At 37.3% G+C, this 17485-nt stretch overlaps 2 protein-coding genes across 3 annotated transcripts in view; one reads left to right on the top strand and one right to left on the bottom strand.

Moving 5' to 3' along the window:
• Nucleotides 1-9414, bottom strand: part of LOC140753270 (dolichyl-diphosphooligosaccharide--protein glycosyltransferase 48 kDa subunit) — a 45238-nt gene extending 35824 nt beyond the window's left edge. The window contains 8 exon segments of the mRNA XM_073087756.1: nucleotides 2166-2246; nucleotides 5353-5520; nucleotides 5790-6020; nucleotides 6554-6715; nucleotides 7385-7528; nucleotides 8083-8325; nucleotides 8786-9024; nucleotides 9199-9414. Coding sequence (XP_072943857.1) covers nucleotides 2166-2246; nucleotides 5353-5520; nucleotides 5790-6020; nucleotides 6554-6715; nucleotides 7385-7528; nucleotides 8083-8325; nucleotides 8786-9024; nucleotides 9199-9328 — 1398 coding nt within the window. The 5' untranslated portion in view covers nucleotides 9329-9414.
• A 492-nt stretch (nucleotides 9415-9906) lies between these two features.
• Nucleotides 9907-17485, top strand: Git (ARF GTPase-activating protein GIT1). 2 transcript variants are annotated; one of them, XM_073087917.1, is made up of 12 exons: nucleotides 9907-10096; nucleotides 10184-10317; nucleotides 10392-10504; nucleotides 10766-10946; nucleotides 11887-12017; nucleotides 12548-12737; nucleotides 13359-13431; nucleotides 13804-13998; nucleotides 14332-14468; nucleotides 14655-15074; nucleotides 16056-16301; nucleotides 17232-17485. In XM_073087917.1, exons 1-12 carry the CDS (start codon nucleotides 10027-10029, stop codon nucleotides 17397-17399), a joined length of 2058 nt encoding a protein of 685 aa, XP_072944018.1. In that variant the 5' UTR covers nucleotides 9907-10026; the 3' UTR covers nucleotides 17400-17485. The 2 variants fall into 2 exon arrangements, with proteins under 2 accessions (XP_072944018.1, XP_072944017.1); XM_073087916.1 differs by having other exon boundaries at nucleotides 14655-15134.

Here is a 17485-nt window from a genome sequence, read left to right as displayed (position 1 = left end):
GAAGGTGTTTGCACGCGGAAGTTTATTTTTATCCGCTCTTATTTCATAGAGTCTATTAACAGGTGCATTGCACAGTGGTGCGTTAGTCAGATCTCAGATAAAAACTAGAATAATTTCACTTGCGCTACTTCTCAAACATTTGTTTCCAATTACGTGAACATAACTACTAGTGGCTTTGGAGCATTATTAATGATTTAAAAAGTTTGAACTTATAATTATTTGGGGTTTGATATCAGAGTCAAGCTGGTCACCTATTTGTGCAAGACACTTAATATGATCAGCGTTCACGTAGGACTTTCGCTAATTTGAAGATGTAAAAGTCAATGTAAGGTAGCCGCAACTCTAATAAGATAAGATGAGTAGGTATGTACGCTTGTTTGCTACTTAATGAAGCCCATATAAATAACTAAGACTGCTGGCAACAAAATGTCCATATAATCCAAACTTTCTTATTGATAAATATTCAACATTTAAGTGAAAAGAACTAAATTAAATTATGTAAGAAGTGACTTAGATGAGTTAACATTTTAGTTCCCAACATTATATTCCTTACGAATAATAATAAATTGAATAATGAACATGAAAATTACAAGCATAAAACGTAAATATATTTCTTTACAATAGAGATCCAAGACCAGAAATTTCATTATACGAAGGCACGTAGCCGTCGTCACGTTAAATTTTTGATCAAAACCTCATTATCAATATGACATCTCATTTCATTATTGCTGATTCTTTATTATATTCGCGGTAAATAGGTTTTACTCGATCTCACCTGATAATAAGTTAAAAGTAGCCTGTAGCGCAATTGCATAAAAATACATAATTAATTCTTGCCTTGTGTTAGGGCCGTAGGAAACGAACTTGCGAAAAAATATTTATGATTAGGATAATATACGATTTCCCCATTGTAAGACACGTAGTAAATATAATAATGTACACGATAAATTTTCAACTGGGCGTACGAGTACATGACGTAATCAGAAAACAGTTACTGGGAACAGAAAAAAAATCTTAATGGTTTACATATTTTTGGTTTTTATTAAAATCCATGAACCATATCTTTATTCCATATACTTATTAGATTTGTCCATTCACACACAATCAGAGAATTAAAACCGTATAGCTGTACATTTTTTTCAACCGCTACTTACATTTTTTAATAAGTCTTACACATCTAACAACTTTCATCACCATTTCTTAAATATCAAGGATCTCCTAATGAGCCTTACTTGTCGCTTATCTTAGTGATTTCTGAGCACTGTGGGACGAAATATCAAGCGTTGCGACGACGGACTGTCATAGTGCATTCTGGACGTCGGCGACTACAGGTGAGCTCCCTACGCCTGATATAGTTCGTATTGCTTTCGTACTAAGGATATTTACTGTCACTCAGTGTTTTGTTTATAAGGAATTGTATAAAAAAGGTGAGGTAAAAGTCTTTCGTAACAGAAAATTCACTTAAAAACTTATTGATTATTTCATAATAATGTTAATTTACGATATCATTATATCAATGATATAAGCCAACCAAAATATTTGTAAGAGTTGGACACGTTACACAATTTTACTTCCATTATACAGTGCAAATTTAGTGTATAATACGTACTGTACTGTACATGTAATAATTACGTAATAATTAGGCAATTCTCTACAATGAAATATATTTTACAGGCAGTCCCCGTACTTATGCATCTTAGGTTCTCGAAATACGCTACGAGATTAGTCGAGACATATTTACAAGTCCAGGAGTGCCTGTATATAAATTTAGAATTCAGATAAGCTACTATTACTATGAATATTTTGATCACAGGAGCCGAAACTAATTCAGTTTTGGGGCCACCCACACAAAGACACAAAACATAAATAAAACCTATATGAATTTTCAAACCACTACACTCACTCCACTCAAAAAATAACCACCAGAATTTTTTTTGTTATCATCACAATGTTGTTTCTTAAATACACTGCAACTGCAGCTTGTGTTGCTGGACCATTGAATGTTGCGAGTTTAATATTTATTTATATATTTAATCTTTATTGAACATATTAAAAAAAATGTGCTACAATAGACTTAATGCTAAATAGCATTTTCTACCAGGATGTGCATTAAAACTAATAAGGAGTTCTATGCAATCAAGACTAGAACAGAGTAGTGCAGATACCTCTCTAGCAATCTGGTCGAGAGCCTGCTCCTCCGCGGTGGCCTTGGTTTGGGTGCGCTGCCGCCGCGACGGATCCATCTTCTCTGTCGCTGCTCACTCTGTAAGAAATAGGTTTAGGTTTAAGAATTTATTCTCAAATAAGACTAACACGTCACTTCTATGAGAATAAAGATTGACATTAAATTAACTTAAGTTATCATCAATTCTTATACTTTAAAGACATCCTACCTTGCACAATTATGCCTATAATACTCTTAATAAATCCATGCATTCTGAATAATTTATTATATAAGCAAATTGATGCTAAAGATATAGAGTAAAAACCTCAGGTTATACCAAATCACTGATGATTGTTATCAAATAAAACTACATGGGGATAGTTTTAAGCATATTACATTCCCATAGTCTTAAGTGACTATGCCCTTAATATACTCAACATATTATGCATAAATTTATCACAATCCCACCATTACTTTACCATTCTTAGGTCTTTAGTAGACAACAGATGGTAAGTTATAAGATGTTGTATATATACATACATATAAGTATGTATTATACAGTTTGCACCTGATTCAAGTATAATCAGTACTGGGTTTACAAGGTGAGGGACAATGCAAGAAATCTAAAATTAATCTTAAGACAGCTCTCCTCCTGTGTAAAGCTACAATTATAATAAATAGATACTAGAGTGTAGGTGAATAACTCCTCAGGACCGCCCAGGTGGCAAGGCCAGCCCTGCAAATTATTATATAAGAGGCATCCCATTGTTTTCTAACTATATTTACATAAAAGTCACTTTGACCTACATACTTTCAATATCTGTTCCCAACTAAATAGCGAGTAATGTATTTTTAAGAGGTACTTTAGTTTAAATTAGCTTATCTGGCATGTTTGTTTACCTCATACCTTATCAGTACTCCACATGTAACAAGGTTATCAGCCAATGCAGTGCACAATACATTTAGTGCTGTTGGTTTAAAGGTCAGCCATGTGTAGGGGTTTATTTATACATATATATTTGTACAAAAAAATACAAAATTGACATTTTATGTATTACAGACATCTTCATTATGTTATTAGAATTGATATATGTTAATGATATAGGAATTCAAAATAACTATTTATAAATGAAACATATTAATGGCTTACTTGCCTGCCTGAAAGTTCTTTATACTTTTGTCGAAGATATGAAACATCTGCTATCACATCTATTGAACTATTAATTTAAGTATTTTCCCTTTTTAATTTTATGGAAATAAATGTCCGAAAATGAGGACAAATGTATGCTACACAGAAGTATGTTTGAGTAATATTAATTATGATGTATATGACACAATAGCCACATATTTCCATTTTATGTTTTTGGTAGATACAATAATGTAATTTCCTCAATCAGTTTAATCTGACATGTTTACCGCAGTCTCCTGCTGGCACACCAGTCTGATTCATATTTTATATTCGCTATTTAAATATAGCACTGCAACAATATAGGTCAAGGAAAATGAGGATTGTAATATTACATTTTACACTTGAATAATATTATGATTTAATTTATGAATTTAATCAAGCATTTCTTTGCAAATATCCATGTAAATTTAGAATACACAGTGTACTGCAAATGTGGCATATACAGATGAAGTCTTTGGGTATTTATTAATATTGTAGATTCATTTTAGAAAGAATAAAACAGTAGAAAACAATGAAATGAAATGAAATGAAACAATAAAAAATGATATAAACAATTATTACATGTAGTGATACAATAAAGATTTTGTAAAACTAAAATATTATAGACCCTTAGACTGCTTCAGTTTGATAACAAATTCAATTAACTTTATTGAGCAGTGCAGTAAAGAGATGCATAACTTATAGTACTTGGATTGAAACTTACAAATTGTACACATGTCCAGTCAATTGGTTAGCGGCAAACTTGAAAGTTTGAGGTCAAGATAAGCACATTGCATTCACTTGTACATCACAGAAACAACACTCAGGACAGAAACTTGGACACTAGGCGCCTAATAACACCGAGCTTGTGTCCTACGGCTCGCCGAGATCAGAATGTAAGCCTCATTAGCATATTTATTTGGAACAAATCACCTATAACCTAGAGGGTTCGCTGCACCTTTCCGCGTGGTTGTTTTCACAAAACCGTGTTAGAATTATAATACTAGCAGGAAAACAGAGGCTGGGTGGGCACAAAGCCAACATATTTTTAATGGCAGTCACTACAATGACATCATACTCACGGGGACAGTTTACAGATGTAAACACATCACTACGACGGCCACCGCCTCGATTTTTGTCACAATTATTGTCACCGATACACTTTTTCACTGATTGCGATCGAAATGTCCGTGAAACATTCGGAATTAGCGAAATTTGAGAGTTACTAAAACACCAAAGCACTGCCTACACGAATCACATTAAATAGTACCACTGTTATAAACCTAATACAAAACTTGAGCACTAGTTTGGCACTATATCATATAAAAACATTTATTCGCTAGTTTCCGTTGTATAAAACGTATAAATTAAAACATTTTTCCTAAAATATCAAGGCCCCAAATGACATGCATGCCATTTTTTTTCTGCCATTCAAAACCGTTGCGTTCGAGATGAGTTTGTCAGTTAAAATTGAAGGTGCGTTCACGACACAAAACATGAATCATTATCTTTTTTTTTTCAAATTAAATTTTGATTATTTAAAATGTTTATTAGCTTTATATTATTGCAAATGATTAAAATAAAATCGATAATATAACTCGTATATCTTATACAAATTTTTGGTGTAGTTGTTACTCTTATTAATGTTGTTGAACAAACAAAATGATATAAAGAATGAAAAAATATCCATAACATGCTCTATTCTTAGGATAAGTTGACCACTATTTTAATAGACTCTTTTTCTATTATAGTCATATTACAGTGTATATAGTTTGTTCAATGGCAAAGATTTCAGAACGCTTAAGTTTTAATAGTACAATATTTATAATGTAGAGGGAAAAGTTCACGACAATGAAATAAAACAAAATGTTGAAAATTGGAATTAATTTATTTTCAGCATAATTCATACAAACAATAAACTTCCACATATACTCCACATAATATTCCCTGACAACAAACTGCCTGAACAGGCATTTTAATAAAAGGTGATTTAAAACTACGGTGTTTTTGTTCTAAACACGAGATAATATTATTCCGCCTTAGTTTTAGGCGTTTCTTCCTTGTAGTAGAGGAAGACGAATGAGAACAGGAACACGCCGATCATCATAGAGAAGGCGCTCACGTAATACGGGTACGCACTTGGGATGAAGCGTTCGTATTGCGTATGTTGAAGTGGACGCACTGATACCTGCAAAACAATATTATTACTTTTAAGTTGGATTCAAACATTTAAAATGATTTCTTAGACGTTTTTTTTAGCATGTAACATTAACTTAAATAAGAACAATTACAAATTAAAAAGTTAAAAATACTTGACTACTCCCTTTCTCAAGAGGGCTATGTTTGGTAGTGAACTTTACGGCCCAATAGATTGATAAAAATACTTTTTATACATCCAATCAAAACTTATAACCACCTTACCTAAATTAAATCTACAGACATAATTATAAAGATTACCTGTGTGGAATGATACAGCCTGGTGTACCCGACCCTATCATAGTCCACCTTGAACTGGTAGACGCCCCATACGTCGGGCACTTTGAACACGGCCTCGTACACGCCGTTGGGTCGCCGCTGCAGCGTGGTGCGAATGAAGGGGTCGATGCGCACGAACTCCAGTTGGACGTCGTTCGCGTCGAAAGGTTGCCAATTGCCGTTCTTCAGCTCCTCGATCTCGATGCGGTAGACCTGGTGTTAGAATAATGTAGATTGTGTAGTATTTTTATTTTATGTAATAAATAGTGACTGCATAATGATTCACATACTGTTTGTTTATATAGCTGCAGTGAACATATGCAAATGGCTGAAAAAATACCAAAGCCAACTATTGTAAAATTGATAATAATATTATTATTAATTGTTAGTAATTCAATTCATTATAATGCAATGTAGCTAATTGACTTTCAAAAAGTAGTTAATGTGGCTCTACTTTGAAATAAATACTTAAAGTTGACCTAAATGTACATGTAGAAATAGCAGATATCAAGCAAATTAAACAAACTTTTTGGCCTGTCTAAAAAACAGATGAAAGTAGAATGTTAACAAATTATAAGTAGTATTTGATCATTGAAGTGAATAAATGTGATAGAGGTATATAAAGTGAAGTTTACAACCAGCAAAGTTTCAGGAAAGACAGAACTGTCAGCCGTTTAAGCCATTTAATGGCTTCCTTTAATCACAGGGTGGTTAGATATTTATACTTATCTACGGTGAATACTTACAACAGTGTCACATATGGTATATGTGTTGGAGGGTACAGTGTCGCCCTCGCGGTGGTGCTGCACGCGGCGCACGCGCAGACGCCCGCGCTCTCCAAACGCCCACTGGCTCAGGTGCACCGCTAATGCCTTGTTGCCTGATGCATCGGATTTCAGTTTATCACCCTGGGAATTATGTTACCACATATTTAATGGTCCTTAACAGCAATTTGACAGTATCTTTTGTGATGACTTTGTACATCTGATTAATATATATACAAATTAATATAATTAACAAAACTCTGTAATTTACTTTGCACAATATGTGCTTATCTGGTCAAGATAAGATCTGCAAATATGTAGTAGATGACACTATCATCACTGGATAGGCTAATAGGCTAACACTTATCTTTCTTTTTATACTATTTGGTGTGGCAGTCAAGCATGCATTCCACCTGATGGTAAGTGGTTACTGCCGCCCATGGACATCTGTAATAGATCCCAGATAGGATTAGATATTCCTACTTGAGGTCGGCCACAGATACGCCACTACCCCTGAGGACTAAGCTGGACCGCCTCGGAAAAGTATGTCTTCCTTAACAACCCCCTTTCTCCCGTTCTCCCACACCCTACAAAACGTAACACAGCAGCACCTAACACTGCTGTTATTAAAGTAAATAGGTGTGGTGGTGGTGGTGGCGCTGGAGTCAAACCACAGAGGGCTCTACCACCTTCAACCAACTTTTTTGCCTTTCCAGTGACAACTTGATAAAACAAGCATATGTGCTATGTATTTGAGTTGAATAATACTAAGCCAAATAATCACTACATAATTGTCAGGAATTATCAACTTACATGTACTTTAGCAACAGGAGAATTGAAAGCCTCATCGGAGAAGAAGAACAATGAGCCACTGAAGATGATGCGGGCATTATTCCTGGCCTGCAGAGCAGCAATCAGGACTGTCTTGCGACCCACAGCATGCGGGTATTCCTTCACCTGTTGGGGTTACAAAATAATACATGCTAAATATTTGTTTCAATGTTATCTCCAGCACATCAGTCCTCTGCAATTTGAAACATTATTTCATAAGTCTTGATTAATAATTGATAAATTAATTATAAAAAATATATATCTGGTTACGATATAGCCTTTGTTTATATGTTGACAGAATAGATAAATAATTTTGTACACAATTTCTCTTATAATAATATATTTTTTGTACATAATGAGTCAAACAACTATTATAGCTTCATAGCAAAGGATAGTGGCCGACTATGGTCGCCAGAACCAGGGCGGACCCCTTTCCGCCGACTTATACACATTTCATAGATTGTTTGGTGCTGATGACCTTCTTTTTTAGCAATTGTGTTTGGAGGCCCCCCAGGTACGGGGGCCCGGGGTGGTCCCCCCTTTCCGCCCCCTCCACTTAAGCCACTAGGGGCATAGGAAGCTAATATTCTGTCCATCAGTTCTTACATTAAAGCTATTATGTACATATGTTCATCAAAAATTGTCTTTATTAATTAAAATTTAAAACTCATTTAAATTACCTGACTCTTAGGATTGTAGCTGTATGCTGTACTATCAGCTGTAAGAATAGGTAGGACCAATGTGTTGTCTTTATCTAGTATGAGTCCAGTGCCTTCAAACAGGAGAGGCTTGGTGTTCATGGAGCCCACAATGGTAGGAGCATCAATGAGATTCTTAGACGACACAACGATTCTGGTGTGGTCACCATCATCCAGGTTGTCATAGTTGAAGTGGTCAATTACTGCTGCTGACTCTTCATCCATCTGAAATGAGGAAGATAGGGATTAAGTTTAGTTTTCATTCTCTAAGCCGACATGTATTGTTAATCATTTGCTAAAGAGCTAAGAGTATTTGTGTTAAGTAATTTATATGTTAAGTATACTAATATGATGTTATGAAATTATATAGTTCATAAATTGAATATTTTAAATGTTTTTTTTTATTATATGTGATGAAATAAAAAGCTAGAATATAAATGCACCTAGAGTTATAATGATTCTAATCTAATCCTTAAGATTTGGTTTATTCCAAACCCTCCACCTATAACACCTTTAATACTACCTTTGAAAGTTTTAAGTATCTATCTACTACGGTTCAAGAGACAGAGCTCAGTGGCAGACGGCCAGACAGTGGACGCTTAGTGTAGTTCCATTTTTACCTTTAAGCTACGAAACCATAAAACTTATACATACCAAATATGCTCTATTAACGGTTTTTATTTACCTCAAAGCCACATTCAGACGCGATTTCTCTATAAACATCACCAGCGGCGGCGTTACCGGCCATGAGGACGTTGCCTCCATCGTCAATGAATCTTGTGATCGCTTCAGTGTCGATCTGCCCGCCGAACTCCACCACCGACGGCGCGAACACGATCAAGTTCTTGTACAAATACTCGCCATACTTGGACAATACCAAGTTCGCATCGTCCGCTAACTTGAATGTAAGAGTGTAGCCGCGCTCTACGACAATGTATTTAGGTTTAATATAACATACTATAGTATTTAATAGAATTAAAGAGTTAATTCTTGATTATATTTATCATACATTGAGAATATTGAGATATAAACGTCTGGTAGTAGAAATATTCGTGAATATATTGAAAGTAACCGGCGTTAGACACGCAGTCATCTTACCTTGCAAAGATTTAAAGAATTGTGAATGAGTTTCCCTTATATTAAGATTATCCACTAATACTAAGGTATCCTGGACAGCTGATGCTAATGAATAACATCCTAATAGTCCTAAAAAGAATAGGATCTTCATGATTTTTAACTTTATAACCAACACAGTTTTCGTTTTGCGGTGTTCAATAAATCAATGAAAGCCAAAAATGACTGCCGTGACGTGTACGTATTTGTTGGACAGACTATAAATAATTCGTAATATTACAGACTATACTCATAATTGCGAAACCAGACATGCGTATTATCTAATATTACCTCATTTGATATTCGATTAACACACAATTGGAACATGAATAATAGTCAAAAAGTATATGTGGTACGTCAAAAATATACTTGCACTCATCTAATGTACAATGTTAATATTCACGAATATAGCTCGTACACATTATTTAGTTTGACAAACGTAGCCAACTCTGGTTACAGCATAACATTTTACTCGTCGGAAAAATATTTTTTCAAGAATGATAAATCGAAAACATATCAAAATTTATTGTAATGATATTTATTTAGCTACCATCTCAATCAATAAATTAAAATAAATAGGATTTCCACACCATGTATATTTTTATTTTAATCTGTGGACAGTATAGTAGTTTTATGAATAGGAACATTATTTATACTCTTTACCTTCAAGATAATTTGAAAAAAAAAGTTGATTGACAGTTCATAAAATGTTTTATTTTTGTATCGAAGCTAGTTATGCCCATAAAACTAGTTTAGTATTTATGTCGTGGTGCAGCTGTAACTGTTTTTAGAGTGTAGTCTTCGATAAATTATATGAAGATGATGATATCGCGGTCCAAGCATCGGTCGTCGGTGGATGTTTGCTCGGATTGCGGGGCATCGGGTCAGATGATGTTACAGCTCCTTTTATTGCTCTTAATTGTTCCGGTGCTAATTAGTAAATGACCGTGATGTTGTTTTGTTGGTCTAGATCCGTCGTGGGCGTCTATAAACCGCGGGCTCTTGCTATGTGCCGAGTGCTGTAGCGTTCACAGGAGTATGGGACGACACATATCTCACGTGAAGTCTTTGCGGCAAGGTTCCTGGCCGCCCTCGCTTTTGGCGGTATGTACACAGAGCACAATTTACTCTGGCAAGTGGCACATTATGATGTAAATAATGGTGTATGTCTGGTGCAGATGGTGCAGGCTCTCACAGCACAGAATGTGAATAGCATTTGGGAACATTCATTACTCGACACCTCAGCACCAAAGCACTTGAGGAAGAAACCGCAGCCAAAAGACCCGCTTCAGTAAGAAAATTAAATTAATTTAAGATTAAATCTTTTTGGTGGACTTATCTGTTTACTATTTACAATTAATAAACAAGGAAGAATAAGAAAAGGTTATCCTTATGTAAATTAAAAGAGATTTTTTTCCCATAATCCCACCAAAATAATGTACAGTCATATTACAAGTGTTAATTATAATATACAGCGATAATTACCAATAATTGTAAGTAACAAAAGAGGAATACGAAATTCTTATTGCAAACTTAAATTGTCTATTTATAGCCCAATAAAATCAGAGTTCATTCTGGCCAAGCACCTCCGCCTGGCGTATGTCCTCCGAGCTCGGAGAGACGAGCCCCCGAGTGAGTTGGGCCGACAGCTACACAGTGCTGTGAGGAGCTCCTCCCTAGACACCGCCATGAGGCTGTTGGCACAGGGTGCTGATCCTAATTATTATAATCAGGTAAAATTACTATTAAGTATATATCATTTATAATAATTTATGTCCTAAAATACATAATTTAATTAACTGTATTATCTCAAATAATTTTGGAAAACCGTGAATTTTCATTCTCATGGTTCGGAACTAAAACATTATACTAACTATCATTTAAAAAAATCCAATAAAATAAAAATTGTGTACCAAAGTATAAAAATAATTATTTCACTGATATTATTTTATTTGTATAATACTTGGTAGTTACAAAAATGTAACGAAAGCTATAGCACTATCACCACGAATAATCTAATATCCTTATCAGCATAATAACATGACTCTACCATTTGGGGGCAAACAGATAAACTACTTAAATAATCAGATGCACCTGAATAACACCAAATTCTACTTTACTTGGCATATTAATATATTGGAAATGATAAGGATTTAACAAGTACATGTTTCTATTAAAACATACTGTTAAATTGTTATTATCCTTGAAATTAAACCAAACCAAACTACTTGTCATTATTATGTATTATGTCATAGTTATTAAAAAATATGCTTTCATAATCCCAGTGGATTATGAAAGCAATCAATTTGTCTAATTGTTACATACATATTAGTTGTGTAATCTACATAAGTTTTCATTTTCAATATATCAATACCTTAATTCGCAAATCAGCCAACTCCACTTTTTTTCAAAATGTTTTTTTTATTTAATTTGATTTCGTTCAATGTCATTCATCAAAATAAATAAAAAAAAACATTTTGAAAAAAGTGGAGTTGGCTGACTTGCAAATTAAGATATCGATATTTGGTATATATTGTTGTGTGTTTGCAAAGTGTTATTGTATTGTAAAAAATATGTTTTAAATGCGTTGTTCTTATTTAAAAAGATTTTACTGTAAAACGTCATTAGGCATTAAACAACTTTTGATTACAAAGTTGTTTATAATGCTTTTAGGAAAAGGGTAGTACATGTCTCCATGTGGCATGTCGCGCTGGGCAGCCGGCGCAAGCGGAGTTACTGGTTGCGTGGGGCGCAGACCCCACTGCACGAGACAGCACCAATAACACACCGGCGGATTGTGCCAGGTAACTTATATGTTACACTTTAAACATATGTGCAGTTACTCCGACCTGATTGTTTTAAGAGGCAGCAATTTTTTAAATATTGCAAATTTTGAAGGTGGTAGAACCCTTTGTAGTTCGACCGAGTTCGAGTGCCACTGGGGCACTACCGCTACACCTATTTTTGCCTTATAACAGCATTGTTAAGTGCTGCTGTGTTCTGGTTTGAAGGGTGTGGTAAGGGAGACATACTATTCTGAGGTGTTCCAGGTTAGTCCTCAGGAGTAGCGGCGCATCTGCGGCCGACCTCAGGTAGGAATATCTAATCCTATCTGGAGTTGATTACAGATGTCCATGGGTGGCAGTAGCCACTTACCATCAGGTGGACTGCATGCTCGTCTGCTACTCCTATATTATAAAAAAAAAGATTGCTTTTCCTTTTTTCATCTAATCCAATTCACTATCTGTTTATTTGTAAACTCTTGCTATATCTATTTTTCTCTATCTCCTTTCGTGTCTATTCTTACCCATAACCACCAGCATCCACATTCCAGGGCGGGCGGTCACACGGAGCTGGCGTCGCGGCTGGTGGAGCTTGTGTACGAGGCGACGGACCGCATGATCCAGTCGCTGACGGGCGAGCGGCCGGACCACGCCGCCGGCCGCCACTACATCGTGCCGCGCGTTCACGACGCACACGAGATGACAGACGTCGCTAAGGCGGCGAGGGGGAAACTGCAGCTGGTGAGTTGGAGTGGTACAACTACAGACATACATAACTAATACGCTTCAATCAAACCTTTAACTTATAATCTTAATTATAATTAAACTGGGGTCTGATCTAAGCCATCTGTCTCAGAGTAATACAATATGTTACAATTCTAAATTTTTGAGATTAGAGGACCTTTTTTGCACTGGTTGGTGTAAACCTTTATATTAGACACTTCTCATGACTTATAAGTTGTTATCCTAAAGAGCGGCAACTATTATTATTGCCCGGAACAGCAAAACAGCTGCATTGGGCTCTGAAATTGATATTATTCGTAATAATAATTTTACCAAACCTAACAATTGTTTTTTCCTCATATACATAAGACTTGAGTCATAGTCATACATTATGAATCTAGTTGTTGATTTTGTGCAACTCACTGTTTTATTCTAAGAACAAATACCACTACCTTTGTTCTCTTGGCACATCACTGTTTAATTATTTAATACTGTAAATATTTTGTTGAATGAGTAGAGAGATTTAATATTATTGTTGTTGTCATCCAGGAAAACCACATATATTTATTTATTTCATAAAGTCACACACTCATTGATAATATACTCTTAAGTAAATAAATATAATGATTTTTTTTGCAGCTCCCTAACCATCTGTTTGAAGAACTAGTCATGGACATCTATGATGAAATAGATCGCCGGGAGACCGAAGCGAGTATGTTTTGTTAAATTTATTTTTTGCCTAGATAATTTATGGTAGAATCTGGGACAATTCTAACTTCTAAATTATATGGAGTAAGAGTGAAAAAGTTAATAAGTATAAATGTTTATGACTTTCAACAGTAAGTAAGATAGGAAAACTCTACTTGATTGGAATTCAGAGGAACTACTGCCACACTTCTGCCTTATAACAACAATGTTAATGCTGTCGTGTTTTGTTTTAATGGTTTTGGTAAGGGAGATACACATAAGGCATTTCAACGTAGTTCTTGGGAGCAGCCATGCATTTATATGTGGCTGACCTTAGATAGTATCTGAGGTTAAATCAGAGACATCCACGGGTGACAGTTGCTATTTACCCTTGCAGTATGGCAGACGAGCGCCAGCGGGCTGGAGCGGTGCGGCGTGGCGTTCCTGCCGGTGAACCCCGCGCTGTCGGCGCCGCGCAACCAGGGCCGGCAGAAGCTGGCGCGGCTGTCGGCGCCCGAGTTCGCCACGCTGCTGCGCGACGTGCTGCTCGACGCCACGCGCCGCCAGCGCATCGCCGCGCTGCACCCCAGGGGTAGGCATCGCCACCGCCGACCAGGGCGTCTCAACAGCAAGTTGTAGATATTAGCGGGACGAAGACAGCGCGGCCCTCCCCCGGCACCATTCCGCTGCCTGCTCTCGCCCGCGGGTACATAGCTGCGTTACAGTGACCTTACGGGTGCTATGGAGTATATGCTTGTAGTTGTGTTGGACCGGATTGCCTGGTTAAACCTGTGCGCAACAGGTTTCAGAGCGGACTAGAAGTTCGGCGATACTATACAATCGAAGACTGTAACTCGCCAACTCTGCTATGATTAAAAGAATTACCTGTAATATTTATTTTACTAATCAGTCCCTATTTTTCCAGGCCTAGCCGGACCGCTTAACCCGTTATTATCAGCGAGCCACTTGAAGCACCTCTCTCAGATGTCCGACGACGAGCCGCTGTACGACTCTGTAGCCTCCGACGAGGACTACGCAGCGCTGGCACCTATTGACTTAGACGTGAGTTCGTATTGAGAGTTAATCTGTTTTAATTTTACAATTTCGATTAACTTTACAATTTCACAGTAACATTTAATGGTCGTCTTGGATCTCGTATCTTAGTGACAACACATAATAGTAACTATAGTTTTGTGTTCAAATGGAACGAAGCCGAAATATAGGAACTATAATGTTTGTCCCCTACAGATAACTTCAATAGTTCCTAGAGCGGGCGAAACTGTGTCTTCCACATACAATCCGTCACTTCCCGAGCACTCCAGCCCCGAATTACGACGGACACAGTCGCCTAGCAACGCTACTGTACCAGAGAAAAAGGACGAGATAGAAAACTTGAAGAAGGAATTGGACAACAGGGATTCAACCATCACCGAGCTGAAGAACCAGTTGAAGAACCTACAAACGATAGTGGAACAGTTAACGAAGGAGAATAGTGTATTGAAAACGACGAGTAGCATTGACGACGACAGTATGACGTCACAAGCCTCGATGAACGACAGCACGAATGTGTTAGACATGAAGCCTCCGGAGCGAGGCCGGAGCTTAGAGACGGAACAGCTGACGCTGGAGGAGGACGTAAGGCAGTCGCTGAAGGGCCCGCAGCGACCGGTCAGTATGTATGAGACTAGGGAGGGACCAAAGAATAACTGGCAGGTTACTAAACACCAGGTACTAATTTATTAATTAAACTAATTTATTTTTAATTAAGTAGACTTAGACGGTTTTCGTGCTAAAAGAGGAGATGGGATGGGGTAATTGGTAGGAATACTGTAAAAAGCAAATAACATAATATTTTTATCAGATTTCAAGTGGTAATATTGTTTTGAAAACTTTTTAAAATCACACCAGGATTTGTTCCTATTTCGAACGCATCTCCTATTTCAGCATTCAAAAGTAATATTATTGATTTATGGTTTAGGAACTAACTTTCGACAAGTAGAGGTGTTAGACCATAATTGGAACTGTAATTCTAAAAATCTAAACTATGAATTATTTGAGTAGAAATAAATTATTAACCTTTTAAAATATTCTGGAACATGTTATGAAAATTATTGGCTACGCTTTATTATCAACATTGACCTAATAATAAATGGATGTTGGGTGTCATACTAAGCTTGGGAAAAATATTCAAAGAAAATACATAATTATAGATAATAAAATATGAGGATATTATGTTACTGAATGGTAACATACTTATTGTTATGCAACGTGATTAGATGTGTCATAATTCATTAAAATATTATAATTTTCACCATTAAAACATATCAATGGTTTAATTTGTTTTAATATTAAATATATTGATTTAAGTTACTTGATTTGGAGTGTTGTGATATATAGAAATTCTTCAAATAATGTTTTCTTATATCACATAGTGATATTGATTTTTGGTCTATTTTGGCCCTTTTTATTTTTTTACAAGTTTGTATCAACTTATTTCAATGTTTCAAAAATTTTAAGCACTCACCCAATGTCCATTAATTACGTCAACACATTCGAGCTATTCCGTGTCGAATGGATAACTGGTTTAATAACAGATTAAAAAAAATAATTAGTAGTTACCTTAATAAATAATTGAATGGCAACCTCCAGCTGACAAGCCTCCCCGGGCTGGAGAGGTCGCTGACGCAGGGCGCGCTGGAGGCGAGCGCTCGCGGCGCGGGCGAGGAGCCCCCGGGACAGGGCCCGGCGCCCGAGCTGGTGCAGCGGCGCGCGGAGGCCGTGACGCGCGCCATCCAGGAGCTGTGGGCCGCCGCGCGCCTGCAGCAGCCCGGCCTGGCCGACCGCGCGCACGCCATACGCAGGGCCGTCACCTCGCTGCTCGCGTTGTTTCCACAGGTAGGTGTTGTTCTGCTCGAGCCACTATATACTACATTTTATTTAAGCTATAATCAACTTGTTAATGTATACTGGAAGGTCCTTATAAATAAAATCAATAAATTTTATTACAATTAAGAATGAAAGTGGGTTAAATTATATTTGTATTGTCTAAATGTAGAGTAGGCAAGGGTGTTATTAAATATTTTATCGATATGAAATGTTAGCAAGATACTCGAATATTTAATGAAAAAGACAATATGGTGGAGTCCGCGCCAAAGGTCTAGACTGCTCTAAATATAGAAATGAGTCGCGTCGCAATAGCAAATTAAATCGGGACTCCCCCGGCACCCGCCTGCTGCCCGCTCTCGCCTGCAAGTACATAGCTGCGTTAGTGTGCTCTTATTGTTGCTATGGAGTACTTTTTTTTTTATAATATAGTAGTAGCCTAGCTAGCCTAGCTAGCTAGTAGACGAGCATACAGTTCACCTGATGGAAAGTGGTTACTGCCGCCCATGGACATCACATAATCAACCCCAGATAGGATTAGATATTCCCACCTAAGGTCGGCGACAGATGCGCCGCTACCCCTGAGGACTAAGATTTTAGGCCTCGGAAAAGTTGCCTCCCATACCACACCCTTCAAACCGGAACACAGCAGCGCCTAACACTGCTATTATTAGGTAGAAATAGCTGTGGCGGTGGTGCCGCCGGAGTCGAACCACAAAGGGTTCTACTATCTTAAACTTGCTTGTAGTTGTGTTCGACCGCATTAACTCTCTGATTACACGTGCGCGCAACAACTTTAGAGCGGTCCAGAAGTTTGGCGCGGACTATACCATATTTCAAGTTATATTTTTTTTATCAACTGACTTGTAATTTTTGGAAAATATTCGAACATTTCATCAGACAAAATATGATATACCTTTCATCGTAACGGACTTGTTGCAGACAATAACGGACAGCGCGCTGCAGCAGACGATCGTGTCGCTGCGCGCGGCGGGCGAGCAGCTGGCGCTGGCGTGCGCGGGCCGCGCGGCGCTGGACCGCGTGCGCGCCGCCGCCTACGACCTCGCCAAGGCCACCAAGCTGCTCGTCACGCACTACCAGCCCTCCTAGCGGCGCGCACACTACACCACCGTGTAGTGCCGGCGACGCGCCACGTGCTTCGTGTGCTGCTACTGACTGACGCGGACGTGTGTGTG

The sequence above is a fragment of the Epargyreus clarus genome, unplaced genomic scaffold (genome assembly GCF_041222505.1).
Source record: "Epargyreus clarus isolate Ecla_fem2 unplaced genomic scaffold, WU_Ecla_fem_2.2 ptg000026l, whole genome shotgun sequence".
In the NCBI taxonomy this organism is placed as follows: Eukaryota; Metazoa; Arthropoda; class Insecta; order Lepidoptera; family Hesperiidae; genus Epargyreus; species Epargyreus clarus.
The sequence above is the reverse complement of the archived record's forward strand: the minus strand, read 5'-3'. Positions and strand labels throughout refer to the sequence as shown.